Source organism: Anguilla rostrata, chromosome 12 (genome assembly GCF_018555375.3).
Source record: "Anguilla rostrata isolate EN2019 chromosome 12, ASM1855537v3, whole genome shotgun sequence".
NCBI classification, from domain to species: Eukaryota; Metazoa; Chordata; class Actinopteri; order Anguilliformes; family Anguillidae; genus Anguilla; species Anguilla rostrata.
The window spans coordinates 22,243,006-22,264,321 of NC_057944.1; the positions used below are offsets into that span (position 1 = coordinate 22,243,006).

A 21,316-nucleotide genomic window follows, 5' to 3' on the forward strand; every position below is an offset into this window, starting at 1 on the left:
GTGTCGTGTTCTGGGCTGACCCTGACCAAGAATAAGCAGGTACAGTTAATGGATGGATGGACTGTCTAACTACTGCCAAATTTGTTGCCACAGTAGGAGATGTTGATTAAGCATTTCACAAGACATCTGAACATCTGAAATGGAAGAATACTGAATGGACATCATGTGGCAGCCGGAACATAATAATATTAATATTTATTTATCCATGAAAAGAGTTTGACACCATATTTTTCAAGCAGGATTTGATCCAGAGCAGCATACATGAATATATATATATATATATATATATATCTATATATATATATATATATATATATATATATATATTTTTTTTTTTTTTTTAAATAAGAAGAAAATACAAAAATGACAAGACAGAAAAACACAGACATTAAAACAAGTAATAGGAAGATTGGGCTTTCAAGCATAAAAACGGACCTTTTTGGAAACAGTGATCATCATTCCTGGTCCTGTCAGGCCAGAGCCTGCTGGATTTTGTTATTATTTGGCCCTTAATTGATCCATTAAAGCAGTTGATTACACAATTAACTCACCTTACATGGTTTCTTGGGTCTGAACTGGTTGAATTAAGGCAAAAAACAAAAATCAGACCCTGCGACCAGCCAGGGGCAGGAATGAAGATCACTGGTTTAGTACTTTAGTGGTAGAAAAAACAAAACATTTGTTCAATAACACATTTCATGTTCCACATGATGTCCACTAATGTGGTGTGTAAACCACAATAGAAAAATGTGGATATCCAAAAAAAAAAAAACAACTGGAACAATTTTATTACATCACATTCTATTGTACAGGAAATTATTTAGTTGCAAGCACATTTAGATCTGAAGATCCTTCACGGAATATCCTATATGTTAAAATGATCTTAACACACCTCTGAAACCATGGATAGAACAGAGCATAAATGATAGGATTTATTGCAGAATTCAGAAAAACTAGAGTTGACAGATTTGAAGCTGCAATACGCACAGATGTGTTACCAATATATGCTGCAAGGAAAGCACATATATAGGTGGGTATTAAGCACAGAAGGAACACTGCTACTAGAACTCCTAGTGCTTTCCCTGCTTTTCTTTCTGATGTCACAGTAGCATTATTTGTGCACTTTTGGACACACCGAATTTTATTTGCCTGGGTTTTAACAATAGAAAAAATTTTCAGGTACATGATTATAATGGTTAAACATGGCAGAATAAATATAATTAGACAGTCAATAATGGCCAATATTTCATTTAACTGAAGAGCACACTCAACACAAGTAATATTTTCCTTCAAGTCAGAAATAGTTCCACTGAAATAAAGAACCATCATATTGTAGATTAATGAAGACAACCACACTATGCATATAATCCTCAAAGTTACATTCAAAGTCATTTTCATGGAGTACTGAAAAGGATTGCAGATAGTAAAAAATCGGTCCACTGCAATTAAAGCTACATTATAAATTGAGACAAAAGTAAGGCACAATGCTGTTAGATAGAATATTGTGCAATACAATGTATCAAAGCACCTCTGTGGATATATTACCATAGTAAAGTAGAGGGGCATCACAGTTACCCCAACAAGAAAGTCCGCCATGGCCAGGGAAAGGAGTAGTAAATTAGTTGGTGTCTGAAGCTGCTTAAAGTGACAGATGGAGATGATCACAAGCAGGTTTCCACACACTGTCAGTGTCACAACTACTGCTACAGACACATACAGCAGCACATCAGCTGCTGTTAGTGAAGTTCTTAAACAGGAAAAGTTTGAATGGACACAAGACTCCTCTTGATGTACTTCTGTGAGATTCATGAATGAAAAAAAGTATTAGTTCCACTGAACAATGTCTCACCAGTATACATAATGCAAGTATTCAAAAAATGATCCTCAAGTGAGCTGGCGTGAAAGGTGTACCATAACATAACTTGCTGCTCCTGCAGATTAATTTGAATCATTTAGTGTTAGCTAGTCATATTTGTACGATTCGTTTGTTTCCCTCTTGGGCAGTTAATGAATCCCCATCAGATTAAATTATATTTGTTGTACAGCAAGTTGTGTTAGGGGACAGAAAGCACAAATGGGAAAGTTCAATTATGCAATCAATAAGAGTGGACATCAAAAGAGGAAAGGACTTTCAATATACCCTTGCTGACTCCAAAAGTACGATAGTAACAGCCTGAAGTTAATGAAAGTTTAAAGGAATACTGTACAGGATTTTTACCCTGAAAATATTATAAATGAACTATGCTATGGCATATCTGTGATGCACTGGCAATCTCTGTCTTTACACGCTTTTGCCAAGTTTGTGCACCTTTAGCTGGATTTGTTATTCTGAAATGTGTTTGGGACATTTCTGGGTGTAGATACTGAGCCTGTGGTCTGCAATCAGATTTCGGAGTGTTTGTTGCTAACTAGCTGACTGCTGCAAAGCAAAAAGACAAGCCGACAGGGCTTGTTCAAGAACTAGAGTTAATCTTGTAATTGCTTTTCCTCTATGGTATCAGCTGAAGTTCGCCAAGCAGATGAAAAGCGACAGGGAGTTGGCTTGTTTCTGTGGGACCTGTTACTGTAAGTAAAGTTACCTCTAGCTATACAGCTAGGGTTGCCAGACGCCCAGTTTTTGACTGGCAAGTCGAGTTATCAAATTATTTGTACATGTCGGGTTCATGGTCCTGAACAAACTATGTAATAGTTTTTTGATTTTTCTCATTTATTCAGAAAATATTTAGCCTACTACTACTGGGATGGCAGGTATGCCATCCCCCTAAGTTACAGCTTTGTGGGGTGGCATGCCCCATACCTATACAGCACAGAGAGTTTGGAACTTTTCAGGGTTCACAAACAGCTTCACACATCCACACAATAAAGCCCCAAATTCAGGGGATTTTGTGTTTTTTCCTTCTTCTGCTGCATCTGTACTGATACCTACTTTCAAGTAACTTGGTCCTTTTTGTACTTTGCAAATGTGTTTTTCATCAGATTTGGATGGCAGGTATGCCATCCCGCCAAATTATTCCTTGGCAGGGTGACATGCACCATACCTATCAGAGCTGGGGAAAATATTTAAAGTATTTTAATTACTTTTTAATTACTTTTAAATACTTATTTAGAAATTATTTTAAATTCAGCATTTAAAAATACTGAGTATTTAAATTACAAAATTTATTTGAAAATACATTTAAGGAGAATTTGCAATTACTTTCAAATATGTCCTAAAAAACATTTTAAATACTCAATTTTCAGATACAAAGTGTTTAATTTAATGGAATTATTAGAAAAAGGCCAATGGTGCAACATGCGCAATTGTACCAAGCTGTTCAAAGACTTGAACAGCTGGATATGCAAAGACCTATCAGCTCTTAAAGTTGAGAATTTAGTGTAATTAGAGGAAAGTATTTTGATGTGTAAAGTGACTGCTGACGGCCCCAGTCCAGTTGTACTGATTCCATTGTTAATTCTATTTTATCAGTGTCTAACCTTACAAAATGTAAAATATGGAATTGTACATATGACTACTGAACACTAACAACAGAAAAAAGAGGAAATACAGTAAAAGGCCACTAACTTTAAAAGGATAGCATGGGTATAAATAAACTGGAAAGTATCTTATCAAGAAGTCTGAGTTTGCCATTCCCCCATTCAAAGACACGTATAGGCATTTAGGCTACTGTATGTTTGTGGCGGTTCATGAGTGTTTAAAATTGCCAGCTACACTTGCCCATAATTCAGATTCAACCCCTAGCCCCTAGTAGTTCCCATGAATTTCCCTCAGTATTATAACTCGCTGACATCTCATTGAGGGCCACTCACAAAGATTGTACAAAGAACTCTGGGATGAACCATGAAGTATTAGTATGAAGCCTACATTGTTGCTGGCTCAGTCATTTCTGTTTTCTCAGAAATACTTCAAATATTTTGAAATAGTATTTGCATTTTAATGTATTTTTAAAAGGCACTAAAGACTATTTGAAAAAGTATTTGGTTTCCCAGGAAAGTATTTATTTAAAGGAATGTATTTTTGAAATACTATTTGGTTTTTCATCTAAATAATTTTAATAAATGAAATACAAAAAAAAAATTTCATGTGTAAATGTATTTGAAAATACTTCAAATATGTATTTAACTACATTTTAAAATACAAATACATATTTGTACTTGACCCAGGTTTTTTCTGATACCTACACAGCACCCAGAGTTTGGCACTTTTCAAGGTTTCCTACAGAAATAACCACAATGACCATAAACTCTCAGCATTTAAACACATTAATTTCTGTACCTTCTGACCCCAAACAACTTCACACGTCTGCACAATGCTTGCTTTTTTCTTTCTTCAACCAACATTTCCACCCCTTTAGACATCTACATTCCATTTATATTTGGGCTTGTGCTTGCTGGGCTACTTTTTTTAAAAGCATGAGCAAATGATGCCATTAAAGAACATCTTATTGCAAAGCCATTCATGGAAAAGTAAGTGTTTATAACTTTATTCCCTTATGTAATATCGACATCCTTATTATATCACAATGTTCAATGCACGTATTTAGCAAAAGTCACAAACGGGGAGCCATATGCATTTCATGACGGCATATTTATTGATATATTAAGTTGACCACTGTGGCATTTCCACTGTTTACCTACTTTTTTTACTAGGCTACTGTTGCTAAAGTCACTTGCAAATGGCACGTTAGCAAGCCATATTCTCAACTGACAAACAAACCATTAGTACGTCTGTCGTGTCTACAACACCCCATTAAGAACACTTTGATTTTAAAATATGCCAAAAAAAATGTCAAATGACAATCATAGTGGGAATAATGTTGCTGAATAATTTCAGATGTTTTGGCGCAATTTTTTATTTATTTAATGACTATACAATATCTTTGAACAATTGCCTGCATCCAGTGCTTTGGGTGTATGAGAAGCACATCTTGAATGAAATGCATGAATAAAAAAGTTTTGTTTAGAAAATTCTATTCAGAAATAAGATATTTTATTCTTTTACATTGTAGAAGAAATCTGACAAAAATGTGTTTTCAACGTACAAAAATGCCAAGTTACTCTCTCATACAAAGCCCTATAAGTCATTAAGACTTAAAAAATCCAGGCCTGCCATTAAAAGTAATGATATCAAAATTAGGCCAAGTTACAACAATATTGGCTCTCTTAGCTAACATTAATTAAACATGCTGTTTTTCTAAGAATGCTGCTACCCAATGTTTCCTAAATTATTTCAAATAACTTGGCCCTGTGTTTTTGCATCATTTTGCAGGTACAATTTTACTTCAATATGTCAGTTGAGTTGGATACAATGAAAGCCAAAGTACACACAGTCCAATGTTACATTTTTTCATGAAGTCACACGAGAGGTAACGGATAATGGAGCTTGAAGGGGCACTTCACCCAAAATTAGATGAAGGTATGGTTCCACTTTCCCAGAGTCCTACAGATAGTTTCACTGAGATGTGATGGCTGTTCTTGATATCCACTGTATTTTAACCTGATACAATGGACCCCAATAGACAGTCCAACAAAAACAATGAAACTAGATATCAATCATATGTGATTAAATAAAGAAGTAAGAATTCAGTGAAGAGTTAAGTGAATATTTATGTCATGCATAGGTGTGCATTTGCATGTTAGTGTTCATGTTGTCCGTAATGGATGAAATGCATTGTCGATAGATTATATTTGCCTGCACCACTGTGTAATAGAATGTGTTGATTTACCTTTTCTGCCAGGCACAGAGCTAATAAATACTGAGTTAATCAGAGACATAATCAGAGATAACACAGACGGTTTATACAAGTTCAAGCGCACATCATAACGTGAATGTTACCAAATTATGTATGTGAGCACCAGTGAGGGGTTACAGTGTACCATGCACACAGATTCACTTTTTAATGCTATCATTAATCAGAATGAGTATACCAGAGGGTATATACTAGAGCCCGAGCGATGCCAGATTTTTCGGTCCGATGCCAATCCCGATTTTGGAGAGTCCTAGCCCACCGATTACCGATGTTTTGACCGATACTTTGTCAAAAAGTGCAACATTTTCAAATCAATTTGAAAAACGTATATTTTATTAAAGTTTATATATTTAAGAACATTTAACTTATAAGCAAACAAATAAAAATAAACACACAAAGAACTTTTTAGATAAAATGTAAAAAATGATATTAAATTAAATATATATATTAACACCATCCTTAAGTGTGTGAAATCAAAATAACTCCACACCTTGCTTTTACTCCTTTCTTTTCCAGACATCTATAAAAAAATTAATTAAAAAAAAAAATCAGTTTTCCAGTTTCAAACATGTATTTTTATGAATATTATTATTATTGTTGTTGCTGTTATTAATTTGTTATTATTATTTCTTAGTATCTATTCTCAGTAAATTAATTATATTTTATTATTTTATTCCTACTACATGATCTCAAAGAGTAATACTTTATCTAGCGAGCTTCCCTGTCCATTAGAATTCGGTGGTGAAAATAACTACAATGCGCTCTGACGCGTGACTAGATGACACACTCGCTCGCAATAACGCATTAGCTATTGACAGCCTCATTATTTCTTATTATATATTCTCAGTAAGTTAAATGAATTGTATTTTCTTATTTTATTTCTACTACATGATCTTAAAGAGTAAGACATTATCTAGCGGAGCTAATGAGTGAATCAAGTGTAACGTAATTAAATTGACTGGATGAAATACATGAAAAAAACTACAATGCGCTTTCGTGCAGGTTACCCGCGCTAACTGTTGGTTGATTCACTTCTCCGACAGCAATCCTTCTCTCATGTTATCACGACTAAGCTAGATAACATGGATTAAAATGATCCACGTTAGAAGTGTTTTTTTTTTATCGGTGTTTTTACTGTCTTGTTAGCTTGCTATGATGACGTGTGACTAATGACACACTCGCTTGCAATAACGCGTTGGCTATTGACACAGCATCATGTAGTAGCTAATATCATTATCTCAGATAAAAAAACAAATGTGTGATGCATTCAATCACCATTTTATTTTGGCAGGTTATTTATTTGAGAATACAGCGATGTTCTGTGGAAATGTGTGCTCACTGCCACTTCATAAAGGCTTGCTAGCCTCTACTGGATAATTCTAGTAAATAGCAATTACAACGTTCGAACAGACAAGTACAGATAAATAATCTATGTTTTTTTTTGTTTATTATACTTATTAAAAAATCGGGACACATCGGCTGCATAACTGCCGATCCCGATGTCGTCAAAAAAGTCAAATAATGGCTGATATATCGGCCAAACCGATATATCAGTCGGGCTCTAGTATATACCAGTATACAAGTGGGTTTTTCAGCCATTGGGAATCTCACATCCCTACAATACATTACGCATAATAATGGTTTGTTTTGAGGTCCTTTATACCATGTATCATGTTTTGGGCTAATCTTTTGCAAAATAACTTCATGTTCTGACCTACTTTGCTAACTATGTTCAAATATCATAAAATAACTGTCTAACTACTGCCAAAGCAACTTTAAAGAATCTTCAAAAATTAGCAATTAGCATTTCATAAAACATATGAAATGGAAGAATATTCAGTATAATGAAGCACATTTCCCAACTGGATAATATAATTATATTGGTTTATTTGTTCATGAAAAAAGAAAATCTTTCAACACCTAATTTTGCAAGCAGAATCTGATCCAGAGTGATCCGCAAAAAAACAAGAACAAAAACACAATATTAAAAATGACAAGACAGGAAAACATAAATATTAAAACAAATAATAGAAAGCTTGGGATTTGAACCATAAAAACAGAGGGGAATCAGAAGACATTTTTGAAAATCTGTGTAGTTTTAAAAGGTCCAGTCGAAAAAGAAACAAAGCATCCGTACAACAACAGATATTCAGTGTGTGAACCACAAATGAAAAACTAGTACTCAAAAACTGAAAGAATCTTATGACATCGCATTCTAATGAACAGGAATTTCTTTTGTCGCAAGAACATTAAAAACTGAAGATCCTTCACTGAATACCCTATATGATAAAATGAGTTTAACAGCCCTCTGAAACCATGGATAGAATAGAGCATAAATGATAGGATTTACGGCAGAATTAAGATATATTAAAGACAACATATTTGAAACTGCAATACGCATTGCTCTGTTACTAATATATGCTTCAAGGAAAGCACATATATAGGAAGGTACTAAGCACAGAAGGAACACTGACACTAAAACCCCTATTGCTTTCGCAGCTTTTCTTTCTGATGTTTTAGAACCATTATTTACTTTTGTGCACTTTTGGACACACAAAATTTTTTTCGCATGAATTTTAGCAACAGAAAAAATTTTCAGGTACATGATCATTATTGTTAAGCATGGCAAAACAAACACAATTAGAGTATCAACAATGGCCCATGTTTCAGTAACTGTAATAATACACTCACCACATTTAATGTTTTCCTTCACATCAATAAGTTTTCCATTAAAATAAAGAAGCACCAGATTGTAGATTAATGACACCAACCACAGTGTGGCTATTAGCCTGAAAGTTACAATCACAGTGAGTTTCATGGAGTAATGAAAAGGGTTGTAAATGGAAAACCATCGGTCCACTGCAATTAAAGCTACATTATAAATTGACACAAATGTAAGGAAAAATGCTGCTACATGAAATATAATGCAGTATAATGTACCGAAGCACCTCTGTGAATTTATCAACATATTAAAGTAGAGAGGCATCACAATTACCCCGACAAGAAAGTCCGCCAAGGCCAGTGAGAGAAGGAGAAAATTAGTTGGTGTCTGAAGCTGCTTGAAGTGACAGATGGAGATGATCACTAGCAGGTTTCCACACACTGTCAGTGTCACAACTACTGCCACAGAAAAATACAGCAGCAGATCAGTTGCTGTTGTTGAAGTTCTTAAACAGGAAAAGTTGGAGTGGACACAGGACTCCTCTTGATGCTCTTCTGTGAGATTCATAAATGAATAAAATAGTTACAGTCTCACAGAACAATCAAATGTCCCACCATTATACTTAATATAAGCATGAAAAATCAAACACAATTGCATGACATGTCTTGCAAAATGCAGCTTGCTGTTCTTGCAGAGTCCTTGAATGATTTAGTACCTGTAGTCATATTTATGTGATTTGCTTTTTTCTTCTAGGAGCTGTTAATGAATCCCCATCAGATTAAATTATCCCTTTTATATACAGGGTATTATTAGAAAACATAGAGCACAAATGGGAATGGTCAATGATGCAATAAAATAATAAAATCAGAGAGGACATCAAGGGAGGAAAAGGCTTTCAATGTGAACTTTATTCCAGGAGTTCAATGGTAAGAGTCTGGTTGATGGCTGATGTCATGAGACAGATTCTTTCCTCGTAAGGAGACAGATTCCATGTTTGTTATTTTAAATGACCAAGTTTTAGTAAGTGCACGTACTGAAGAACATTTTATTAGCAGACTTGTTTTACTTAACAGGCTCAAATTGTTAGAGTACGATTTTAAGAAGGCAGTCTCATTCCTTATTTCAGTCTCAGATCACTAATCAGCTGATATGAATCTTTGGTCATAACTTTAATACTGTTCATCTGCCACTCAGACTCCAAGCAACTCACTTTTCACAGACAGTTTTGGGAAAATTTCAATCATGCACTGGTTGCAACACCTCAAAAGCCTTACTAGCTGCCAACAGGTTCCCTGCTGAGCAATACTTGTCTCATTCTTTTGGAAGTAGCTCTGCCACTACTGTTGACCAAAGTGGCCTCCCTGTTTTTTTTTTGGCACCCAAAGTCGGGCTGAACTCTAATTTGGAATGTCCAATTATCTGAAACTGCAGCCATGTTCATGTGCGAACTCCACTGCAGATTAAGGAGAGCATAGACATCTGTGGTTCTTCTCCAAAACACAAAATGTCACCACCCTTTTTCTTTTCACTGCAGAGCGAAGTTGACAGAGAGTTTTCATATGTGGCTTTTGCATGGTGAAATGCGGACTCCTTAACTCCTCACTGAATCAGCCACCCAGCAGCCCCTCCTGATTACTAAAGTGGCTTGACCGGTGATCCTCTCATGCTTCTATGAATACATTCAAGTGGACTCACATGAAATTGACCCCCTCTACCCTTCCATTCTGAGATCATGACTAGGAACTAGGTCTTAATAATAGTGATGGATATGAATTTTTTGTGCCTTTTGAGAAAAGCTTTTAAGTGAACAAAATAAGCTGCATCATCTCCATTTGGTGATGTATTCATTTGCTTCTCCTCACTCTATTTTCCCATCAGGTTTGTTTTCTTTGAATATTCCCAGCATAGCTATTGAGACTGCATGTTGCTATCGTATGTTGGAATGCTGATTTAAGTTGCAGTTAGTTAGCTAGCTCACATCAGCTTATGACTTGTCAAGCTGACCTACTTGTGAGTAATACTCAATGCATTCCAAGACTCATCGAGATGAATTAACCTCAACTTAAATTTGCAACTGGAGCTTGATTTTGCTCAATGTCAATGTGGATAGTTCAACTAGCCTTTACTCAACACTAGAGAACAGAATAGTAGAGCTAATATTGAAGTACCTAAGACTGGGAAAGACACTGAATATGGGAAGACTGAAGGAAGGACTAACAACTGAGCTGGGAATAGCCTGAGGAGGAGGCAATTCTAGTGAGGAGGAAGGAGCAGAAATGTCGGGAGGGAAAGGGGGGCTGGAACCTATGCCAACATGCATAGAGCAAGAGGCAGGAATATACCCTGGCCAGGTTTCCGATTTATTGCAGGGCACACGCCTACACACCACTATGACCCTGCCGTGCCTAATCGGTGTATGTTGAATGCACTTTCCTCTCGATACCCTTTCAGATTGTATTATTTTATTACATCATTGGCCCATCCCAATTGTGCACTCTGTCTCCATGGATTAAATGTTGTTAAATCTGATGAGGATTCATTAACAACCATCAGAAGAAAAAACAATAGTGACCACATTGTATAAATGTAGCTCTATAGCTCTAAATGACTCAGAAGAACGGAAGCAACATTATTCTACATCTTTCACTCCTGAAGATCATTTTCGATTGTCTACATAAAAAATCACTGTGGACATTTGATTGTTCAGTAACAGTGTAACCAGTTTCCTTATTCATGAATCTCACAGAAGAGAATCAAGAGGAGTCCTGTGTCCACTCCAACTTTTCCTGTTTAAGGACTTCAGCAACAGCAGCTGATGTGCTGCTGTATTTGTCTGTAGCAGTAGTTGTGACAGTGACGGTGTGTGGAAACCTGCTAGTGATCATCTCCATCTGTCACTTCAAGAATCTTCAGACACCAACTAATTTTCTACTGCTCTCGCTGGCCATGGCGGACTTTCTTGTTGGGGTTATTGTGATGCCCCTCTACTTTACTATTATGATAGATCCAAAAAGGTGCTTTGGTACAGTGGTTTGCACAATTTTTAATATCGCAACATTTCACCTTACATGTGTGTCAATTTATAATGTATCTCTAATTGCAGTGGACCGATGTCTTGCTCTCTCAAACCCTTTTCACTACTCCATGAAAATGACTGTGAATTTAACTTTGAAGATAGTAACCATACTGTGGATGTGTTCATTAATATACAATTTGGTGCTTCTTTACTTCAATGTAAATATTACGAACATGAAAGTAAACATCACATGTAGTGAGTGTGTGGTCATAGTTAATAAAGTATGGGCTATTGTTGACTTCATACTTGTTTTTTTGATACCATGCTCAATGATTATAGTTATATACCTGAAAATTTTTGCTATTGCTAAAAGACATGCAAGTAAAATTAGGAGTGTCAGAAAATGCCAGAAAACAAATATTGGTTCTGTGGTATCTGAAAAGAAAGCAGCAAAAACCCTTGGAGTTCTAGTGGCAGTGTTCCTTCTGTGCTTAGTACCCTTCTATGTAAGTGCCTTCCTTGATGGATATATCAGTAACAGGTCTGTACAACTTGCAGTTTCAGTTACATTGACTATATTATATCTGAATTCATCCATCAATCCTATTATTTATGCTCTGTTCTATCCATGGTTTCAGAGGTCTGTTAAACTCATATTTACACTTAAGATATGTGGCACAGAATCTTCAGTCTTGAATGTACTTGAACAGGAACCATAACAATTTACTATTCATTGTTTTGGACTGTTGAGTAGCTCACTGCTCAGTTGGCAGCAGGTGGCATGTATATGCATGCTGCACATAATTTGTGAATTGGCCTTTCCAAATTTGGGTGGGATTAGAGATGCCAAATCTATTTTAGGAAAAAAAAAATGTTTTCTATCACTTCAACTCCTGAGTCTGTAAAGATTATCAAAAAAGCCCTCTGTATTCCCTGCGTTATAAGCTTGACAACCTTTCGATTGTGTCTTAATATCCATGTTTTCTTATTTTTAATATTGTCTTTTTATTCTTTGAGCCTATATACATGTATGCTGCCCCATCAATCAAATCCTGCTTAAAAATGGGGTGTCAATTTCATTTAAATATTTCTACAATTATATATTTCTAGCTGGCACAGATTCACCATATTGACTATTCTGCCATTTTTCGATGTTTTGTAAAATGCTTAAACGTGCACATGCTTAAAGTCAACCATTTATCATTTCAAATCATTTGTTTTCAGATTTCTCATCTCTGAAATTTAGTGAATAAAGCTGCTATGCAAACCATGTGGCAACAGTAAGTGCTCAATTTATGATGTTTGCACATAAGAAAAGTAGACAAGGTCAGCATGAAGAATTTACAAAGCACCGCAATTTAAATATTCATGATTATGCATATTTTGGTAATGTTATTAATGAGATAAATTGATAAGATATGCATGAGATTAGCCTCGATTGTTTAAGTGACGTAAGTGAAACAGGCAGGGGCCTGTTTCACTTTTTTTCAATATTAAATTTTTTCAATATTAAATTATTAACCAATCATCATTAATAGAATATTTTATTTACAACGTACTAATAAAACTAACAGTTTATTTTTCTTTTATTGTTTTTTTCAAAAAGTAAACATCCAGAGAGCCTCTGTATTCGGTCCTGGTTCCTGGTTCGGTCCTGTCCCCAAACCAGGCGCGAATGGTACTTGCTAGTAGTGGTCGGCGGACCAAATTCTTTTCACAGTATCGCTTCCTTCGAGTTGATACATGTGAATGTATCGAACCTTTTCAAACGTCTCGAGTTTCAATACTTTTTCTAAAAAATGACATCAGTTTCTCCGTGACACTCCATTATAGTACATGCACGTTCGACAACTAGTGCTGCACGCCCCACCAAACTTCAATGCATTACCATGTATCATGTATAAGTTTACATTAATTACATTAATAAAGATAAAATATTCATTTTAATACATTGATTCTGCGTCCTACTTGTATATGTAGGTAGGCTATGTAAGCCCAATACGATGTTACAGAAATGTGACTTGACTACATCAATTTGTCATTCTTCCTGGGCAAGTAGCAGACGTCCTAGTTTGAGAGAACAGTTCATTCGATCTTGTTCGGTGAGTGCAGGCTGCCTGTCTCGACTCAAGTCGGATTCAACTCGCTCATTCATTGACGTCCTATAGTTTGACAGAATGGTTCTTTCGATCTCGTTCAGTGAGCGCAGGCTGCCTGTCTCGACTCAAGTCTGATTCAACTCGCTCATTCATTGGTTGTTCCACTTGCTATGCTTTGAGTGCTGCAGCTACCGTAGCAGGCAGCAGTTTTGAGTGGAAAAATGCAGGAAGAGTCCAATTCATGAGCACTCGGACGTTCGACAGGCTGACCCGGTACATACCAGACACTAAAAAGAGTCGTTCAAAAAGATTTGTTCGTTCATTTTCGCCCATCACAACTTACTAGCAGTGAATTGCGAGTGAGGAGTGCCGGTGGAGCATCATGTCTCAGCTTCCTAAAGAAAAATCTGGCTTCCAATAATGAAAAGAAAAAAAGAAAGACAGGAGAGAGAAAATAAAGGGCGACAGTATGTCACCCAATTTTTCCACAAAGAAAGATGGGTGTAGTCTGTGAGTGGTGGAAATTAACCTGTTAGCTTAGTTCATAGTGAAATAGGCTACTTTTGCTCCCCTAACCTTAGTTATCCTACTTAATATCTTCACAGAAAATTCTGAGTGTTTACATTTCGTTCCTCTTTTAGCCGACATTTAATCAATGCAGGCAAGCTATTCATACTAAATCAGCTGCCCTTGCCCCTGCCTGGTGCCAGGCCCAACAGATGCAGCTTCAGGCTCAGCAGCCAGGTCTCCCCGAAAAGCAACAGCTTGAATTATAATTTCTCTCTGATTTTGTGTCCATTGTAGATGGCGATATGGCCATGGCTGCGTGCTTGTTTACTTTCGTATTGATGACCAAACCTTTGTGTATGCATGCGGGTTGTTTCAAGTGTAAACCGTGTGAGCACAGGTATTGGATATGGGTCACTTCAAAAGATGTAAACAGACGGTCAAAGAAAAATAGGATATAGGCAAAAAGTCGGAACTGGGCACCAAGTCTTGTGGTATAAACGTAGCCAAAGTAGCCTTTCTGTTCCTTGGGAAGTCCCTTTGAGATTAAACGAAACAATTTATCTTTTCATATAATTTGATATCGGGTAGCCTCATTGTTGGTTTTGTTTGGATAAGGATTGATCATTTATTTTTATTTATATATGGTTTATTTGCACCCATCTCTGATTTCACCTCTTATCCAAACATCCAAATATTTTGTACCAGTGGAAAGGCATTCGTTTCAGTTTAGAGCTCATTTATTTTTCATCAGAGCGTGACATTTATAAAGCTTTATTGTGTATGCTTTCATATGAGTTTGACAGACTGAGATGAACCTGTTGCCAACAGAGCCTTTAAAGTGCATCAATGTAATTGCCTTGTAAACTCAAAAAGTAATGCAGTGTTTAGTAACTAACACGTTTTAATAATCTAAATTAAAACAGACAAGAAAAAGTGCAGATAATACATATTTTACACTTGCATCCAGCTTCTTTGAAAGTCACATTTTCACATCCGAAATCTGGCCCACATCCACCACTGAGATATGGCCCAGATGCCAAATCTAATCCAGAGATGCCATAAGGCCAAATCTGAGCCAACAGACAAGGCCCAAGTTAGGACTAATGGCTCCCATCTGAATAGGGTATAGCAAACAGATCTGTGAATTTATTTATGTATGAGCAGAGAGGAGCAATTCTTACATCTTCACAACTGAATGTTTGCTTGAAATTAATTAAGGTTGATGGACTTTACAAAGACAGGTGTATTTATTCTGAAATCATATTCTGAAATGCTCTTACTGCAAGCACAGTAGCCTTCAACAATTTTGTAACTTGTCAAGGTATTTTTTTGCTCCTGAATTAATTTAGGTTCTCCATAGCAGAGGGGATGAATGCTTATGCCTATCATTTAATTTAAGCTTTTTTTGCTTTGACTGCATGGAGTAGGTTCTGGTAATTATAAATATTAAAATCTATAGTAATATATCACCACTGCAAGTTGTGAGTCTTCGCACAATGTGGAAAAGGTTATTTTTTAATGAGTAAAAATATTATTATTATGGGAATGACTAAAAAAAAAATTGTAAATTAAACAAATGAGTCACCAAAACCAGGGCCTTTTACTGCTTCCCCATTTTATGATGTTTAATAGTTTATTATGATGAGTCCTAAATCTGAGAAAAAAACTGACATGTTTCCAGCTTTTGTGCAGTCTCAGTAAGGTAGCCTGTATACGAGTGGGCCATAATCAAACCTCATCCACAGAAAATTATTTGCTTGCACCCTTACCCCCCCCCCCCCCCCCCCCCCCCCCAGGCTTGTGATTGCATCATTTATCATGATTATGTGCCTTGTCAGTATACCACGGAGAGTTCGACCATCATTAAAGATGAAAAACTCAGACAGAGGTGCTAACAGTGTCCCATGATTGCTCCATTTATGCAAGAACTAGATTGAGAAAACAACACCTTCATCTGTTTGTCTCTTGGACTGTCTCAGTAGATTAATCAAACCGATCCTGTTGTTGCTATCAAGTGAAGTTGTGTTGAAAAACATCCCTTTATTTGCCATGGGGAGGAAAAGTGGGAATCGCTAATTGCCTTCTATACTGACATGCTAATATTCCCACAGCTAACAGGCTGCCTCTTGCATGAATATTGTGTGTACCCTATCATTAGTACATTGGCAGAATATCTTAGAAATTATATTGAAGAAAAATACACACATTAAAGCAGTGCTGTTAACAAAAGTGAAGAAAATGCAAATTGTACTATATCCTGAAAATAAATCAGTTGCAACACATTATTTTGCATCATCCTAGTATTGCTCTAAGCATCTTTCACATGAGTTCATTGATTCAATATAAAAAACAGCATATGAATTGTTGCATCATACATGCTTTGACCAGTGCAAGCATGATGCAAGGCCCTCTTTTCTTCACTGCATCCTAGGCTTTCTTTTAGTTTGTATTGCATCTATCAATCTAGACAACAAGGAAATATACTGAAGATATATTTTGTTCATTTCATGTTATCTTTTCTGTTGAAAAAGGGGAAAATCATCCTTATGTGGTTTTAGAATTTGTAAATCAACTATATTTTCTACTCCCTAATTCAGAATTTGGAATTCACCTGTTCCTCTGTGTATATAAGTTCCCTGCCCTGCTCATTCATTGCTTGGTCTTTGCATTTATTTTGCACTGTTTGCCCACCTTCCATGTCTCTGTGCCTTGTTCTTCAGTATCAGTGTTTTTGCCTTGTGTGTCTTCCTGTTTGTTGTTTTGATTTCTGTTTACCAATAAACTGCTGGTTTTCACTCACTGGTGCCTCTTCAGTCAACCTCTGCTTTTGGCTCCGATCTCTGAGTGATGTGACACCCATTTATTATACACAGATAATATGTTTTTGGGGTGTGCGTCCTTTAGTACCGATGTTTATGTATTAGGTAAATGATCAGGTAGACTTGCAATAACCTGTGTATTCATTTAGAGGAGATCACAGAATGGAAAACTTTCATCAGCTTACAGTAACAGTATGATAATAAAAGTTATGCCAGTTGGCTTACCCCAGCAGATTCCACCACCATGGCTAGTCATATTACCCCCTCTCCTTTGTAGTAACAAACCTCGGTATGATATTTAAGGCCTTGATGTCCTTTACATATTAAACACATCTCCAGACTGACGTTCTTAACAAACACATAAAAAGTAATTTTGCCTCTTATCGGCTCAATTACACAAGTGCAATCCTTACAGTCCTACCTGCCAAAAACAGTGGTGTATCTACATGTTGCAATTGTGGATGCTAAAACATGCTTATTCAAAGAGGGATATGACTGCTGTATGAATCATAAATCATAATAAGCATTGTTGTAGGCTAATCTGAATAACCAGTAACTATAGTATTCTAGTTTTTTATTATCTACCAGCAGCACAGGGTAGGATATGCTACATGACATCAACAATGGAGAAGTCCTGATGAAAGCAGTTGTTACAAAGAGCACATTTGGTAGAATGTACAATGCGAGCATGTAGCGGATGTACTTAATGCATGACGATAGAGACCTTGTGCTGCAGACTTCGCACAGGGCTTTGCATATATCCCAAATGAACTTGCCCAGTCATGTTAACCTGTGTATATCACAGACATAGGCCATTATATAGAAACCCGTACTAGAGGAAAGTTTGTGCATGCGATTTTGACTGGGTATGCAGGGAATGTATTAGGAAATTCTCAGAAAATGCAATCTACCACAAATATATCTCTGAGCAGCAGGAGATAAAGTAAGTACGGAACTCCACCCGATGGCCTCCTTATGGCTTATTCATAGTTCTAGTTTGCTGGGAGCTTAAACTGATCTCAGACTTTTTGCAGAAATGACAATCAAGCACGACTAAGAATTTTATTAAAGTAATAAAAGGATGAACACAACAGCAATATCCCATTGCACCAGTTCCGGTCGAACCACTGCGGTGCCTTCTGCCACATTCACAATATTGGCAACAAACCTGATTCTCTGATTCAGCCATATTTCCTCTACATCCTCAGAGATGGGCTATTTGCTCCCTCCATTGTCACTCCTGTCAATCACAAGACCTGTCTGTACTACCCTGTTAGAATAGGACAGCAGAATTGTTGTGAACCTTCAGATGCAAAATGAAAAACTGAAGAGCCACCTCTTCAGATTGCAAGTTATCTGGTCATCTCCCTGCCCGAATACACATATCCATTGTAGTAGTTCAGGTTCTGGTCATTTTAATGGCGTTAGGTTTCTCTTCTTACGGCTTGTTATGAATGTAATCTGTATGTACTCAGTATTTGTATTTTTGTATTTTCTTAGCATAGTTAATACACTCGCTGGTCTTGGAATGATGTATATACAAGGTCTGGAACTTTTTTCTATGAAAATCAAAAGAATAAACTTGTGTTAAATTAAAATTAAATTAATATAATAAAGTGTTAATTTGGGTAAACAAGGAGGGATATATTTAACAGGATTTGTCATAATTCTATATGAAATCCAAGATAATTCAAGACATTGATGAACTCCACTCTGTTACCATTGTACTTCTGAAAGCAAGAAGGGTAAGCCCTTTCCTCTTGACATCCTCTGTATTATTTGATGAAATCACTGACCCAGTTTTGCTCCCTGTCTCCTAAAACAATCCCCTGTACAAATGTCATTTAATCTGATGGGAATTCATAGACAGTCACCAAGAGTAAAAAAAATTAAAAAAAGAAAAAAGCAACGGTAACCCCTTTATATAAATGTGACTCAACTGTGACTTAATGAGCCAAAAGGACTCTGCAAGACCAGCAAGCCACAGTATGTTACATCTTTTATGTGGATTCATACAACACAATTTCTTTCTTTTTTAGATTGCCTAAATTATGTGTAATGACGGAACATTTTATTGTTCAGTGAAACTGTAACTACTTCCTTCATGAATCTCACAGAAGAGCATCAAGAGGCAGCCTGTGTCCATTCAAATTTTTCCTGTTTGGGAACTCCAATAACAGCAGCTGATGTGCTGCTGTATTTTTCTGTGGCAGTAGTTGTGACACTGACAGTGTGTGGAAACCTGCTGGTGATCATCTCCATCTGTCACTTCAAACAGCTTCAGACACCAACTAATTTCCTACTGCTCTCTCTGGCCATGGCAGACTTTCTTGTTGGGGTAATTGTGATGCCCCTCTACTTTACTATGTTGATAGATTCACGGAGATGCTTTGATATATTGTATTGCACGATTTTTAATGTTGCAGCATATTACCTTACTTGTATATCAATTTATAATGTAGCTTTAATTGCAGTGGACCGATATCTGGCTCTCTCCAACCCTTTTCACTACTCCATGAAAATGACAGTGAATGTAACTTTGAGGATAATAGCCATACTGTGGCTGTATTCATTAATCTACAATATGTTGCTTCTTTATTTCAATGGAAATATTACTGACATGAAAGCAAACATCACATGTGGTGAGTGTATTGTTAAAGTTAATACAGTATGGGCTATTGTTGACTTCATAATTGTATTTGTTTTACCATGCTCAATTATTATATTCATATACCTGAACATTTTTGCTATTGCTAAAAAGCATGCAAATAAAATAAGGAGTGTCAGAAAGTGCCCAAAAGTAAATAACAGTAATATGGCATCTGAAAGGAAAGCAGCAAAAACCCTTGGAGTTCTAGTGGCAGTGTTCCTTCTGTGCTTAGTACCCTACTATGTAAGTGCCTTCCTTAATGTCTATTTCAGGAACAGATCTGTGAACCTTGCAGTTTCAATTACATTGACTCTAATACATTTAAATTCTTCCATCAATCCTATTATTTATGCCCTGTTCTATCCATGGTTTCAGAGGTCTGTTAAACTCATAATAACACTTAAGATATGTGGCACAGACTCTTCAGTCTTTCATGTGCTGGCACAGGAAACATAAGGACTTCTTATGTAGTGTGAATGTGCTGTAATAAAACCTTTTCATTTTTTTCATCCTTGTTTTTCATTAATGGGTAACAGTATGTATAGTATTGTCCAAATTATTATTATTTTTATTATTATTATTATTATTATTATATATTCTTTTTATCACTTCTACTAGTAATGTCACCGTTTTTCTGTTTAAATTTTTTAAATTTTATTTTTATTGTCATGTGTTGTGCACAATAAATGGTCTATTTCAGAAGTACCAAAAACAGGTCTCCAGTTTTTATGGTGGTGACAGGTCACCATGAGCCAATTATTTTTTCCATTATTGTCATTTTCATTATATCTCTGCCTGAGTCTTTTTCATATAGACATGTAATGTTTAGAAAAATGTTCAGTGGACTGTATGGATTGTTTTCTTTTAACATAAACAAATGCACGAATATTTATTAGTTTATAATTTAATTTTTTTTATTTTGGTCAGGACCACTCTCATCAAAGTTAGAATCCTTATTGATAATCTTAAAAGGAAATAAAGGGGGGTGACTAGTCAGGAGGTAAGACGATTGTCTGGCAGTCGGAGGTTGCGGTTCAAACCCCGCCCTGGGCATGTCGAAGTGTCCTTGAGCAAGACACCTAACCCCTAACTGCTCTGGCGAATGAGAGGCATCAATTGTAAAGCGCTTTGGATAAAAGCGCTATATAAATGCAGTCCATTTACCAAATACATTTATGTTTGACGGTATGGCTCTATTTTGGAAGCCCTCCCAGCCACTATGCATGGATAAAGCAAGTGCGGACCCCCCTAGAGGGGTACACACAGCTTAGTTTGTAACATTGTTTTAAATTGATGTTGGGGTTGGAGTGTTTTAAAGAGAAAATAAAAGATGTGTGATTCTTCTTGGTGAGAAGTGGGAGAAGGACGAAGAAGGTTGGTGAGACGTAACGGCGATCGAATGCACAGCCAAATGTCTACAATTCAGAGGACAGACTGCTTGTACCCTGGAGAGAACCTACTAGGGGATTAACTCAGGCATTTCTCAAAGGATTGACTCCAGTGCTGGAATCTCCCAAGTTCTTCCTCGCCAGTTCTCTGCAGAACTGTGTGGGCAGTCGTAAGTACGATGACCACAGGTGCTCCAACGCCATGGAGAAGCGCCAACAGGTTTACTTTTTAAGGCCATTTCTGAACATTTTCTTGTTTCGTGAATGTATTTAGATGTATATGGATTAGGGAAGTATTTTGTTCATTGGTAAGGAAGGCTACGTGAAGGAAAACTATTTATTCTAAAACTTACATACGGGTTATCTGATTTGTGGGTTTTGTGATTTATATGGGGGCTCATTTGTTTTATTTCAATATCACCAGA

General features: G+C 36.4%; 4 protein-coding genes across 4 annotated transcripts; 2 read left to right on the forward strand and 2 right to left on the reverse strand.

Annotated features, from left to right (window-relative positions):
* Window positions 1-389: 389 nt before the first annotated feature.
* Window positions 390-1,917, reverse strand: LOC135236995 (trace amine-associated receptor 13c-like). Its single transcript, XM_064303688.1, has one exon. The coding sequence runs from the start codon at window positions 1,807-1,809 to the stop codon at window positions 817-819; it is 993 nt and encodes a 330-aa protein (XP_064159758.1). The 5' UTR covers window positions 1,810-1,917; the 3' UTR covers window positions 390-816.
* Window positions 1,918-7,636: 5,719 nt separating this feature from the next.
* On the reverse strand, window positions 7,637-9,080 carry LOC135236867 (trace amine-associated receptor 13c-like). Its single transcript, XM_064303451.1, has one exon. The coding sequence runs from the start codon at window positions 8,974-8,976 to the stop codon at window positions 7,963-7,965; it is 1,014 nt and encodes a 337-aa protein (XP_064159521.1). The 5' UTR covers window positions 8,977-9,080; the 3' UTR covers window positions 7,637-7,962.
* Window positions 9,081-11,142: 2,062 nt separating this feature from the next.
* LOC135236793 (trace amine-associated receptor 13c-like) lies at window positions 11,143-12,144 on the forward strand. The gene has a single exon (XM_064303322.1). It carries the CDS (start codon window positions 11,143-11,145, stop codon window positions 12,142-12,144), a length of 1,002 nt encoding a protein of 333 aa, XP_064159392.1.
* Window positions 12,145-18,890: 6,746 nt separating this feature from the next.
* Window positions 18,891-20,185, forward strand: LOC135236510 (trace amine-associated receptor 13c-like). Its single transcript, XM_064302936.1, has one exon. The coding sequence runs from the start codon at window positions 18,958-18,960 to the stop codon at window positions 19,957-19,959; it is 1,002 nt and encodes a 333-aa protein (XP_064159006.1). The 5' UTR covers window positions 18,891-18,957; the 3' UTR covers window positions 19,960-20,185.
* Window positions 20,186-21,316: the final 1,131 nt, after the last annotated feature.

Coding starts and splice junctions, on each gene's coding strand:
- LOC135236995 (XM_064303688.1), bottom strand. CDS start 1,809: ATGAATCTCACAGAAGTACATCAAGAGGAGTCTTGTGTCCATTCAAAC.
- LOC135236867 (XM_064303451.1), bottom strand. CDS start 8,976: ATGAATCTCACAGAAGAGCATCAAGAGGAGTCCTGTGTCCACTCCAAC.
- LOC135236793 (XM_064303322.1), top strand. CDS start 11,143: ATGAATCTCACAGAAGAGAATCAAGAGGAGTCCTGTGTCCACTCCAAC.
- LOC135236510 (XM_064302936.1), top strand. CDS start 18,958: ATGAATCTCACAGAAGAGCATCAAGAGGCAGCCTGTGTCCATTCAAAT.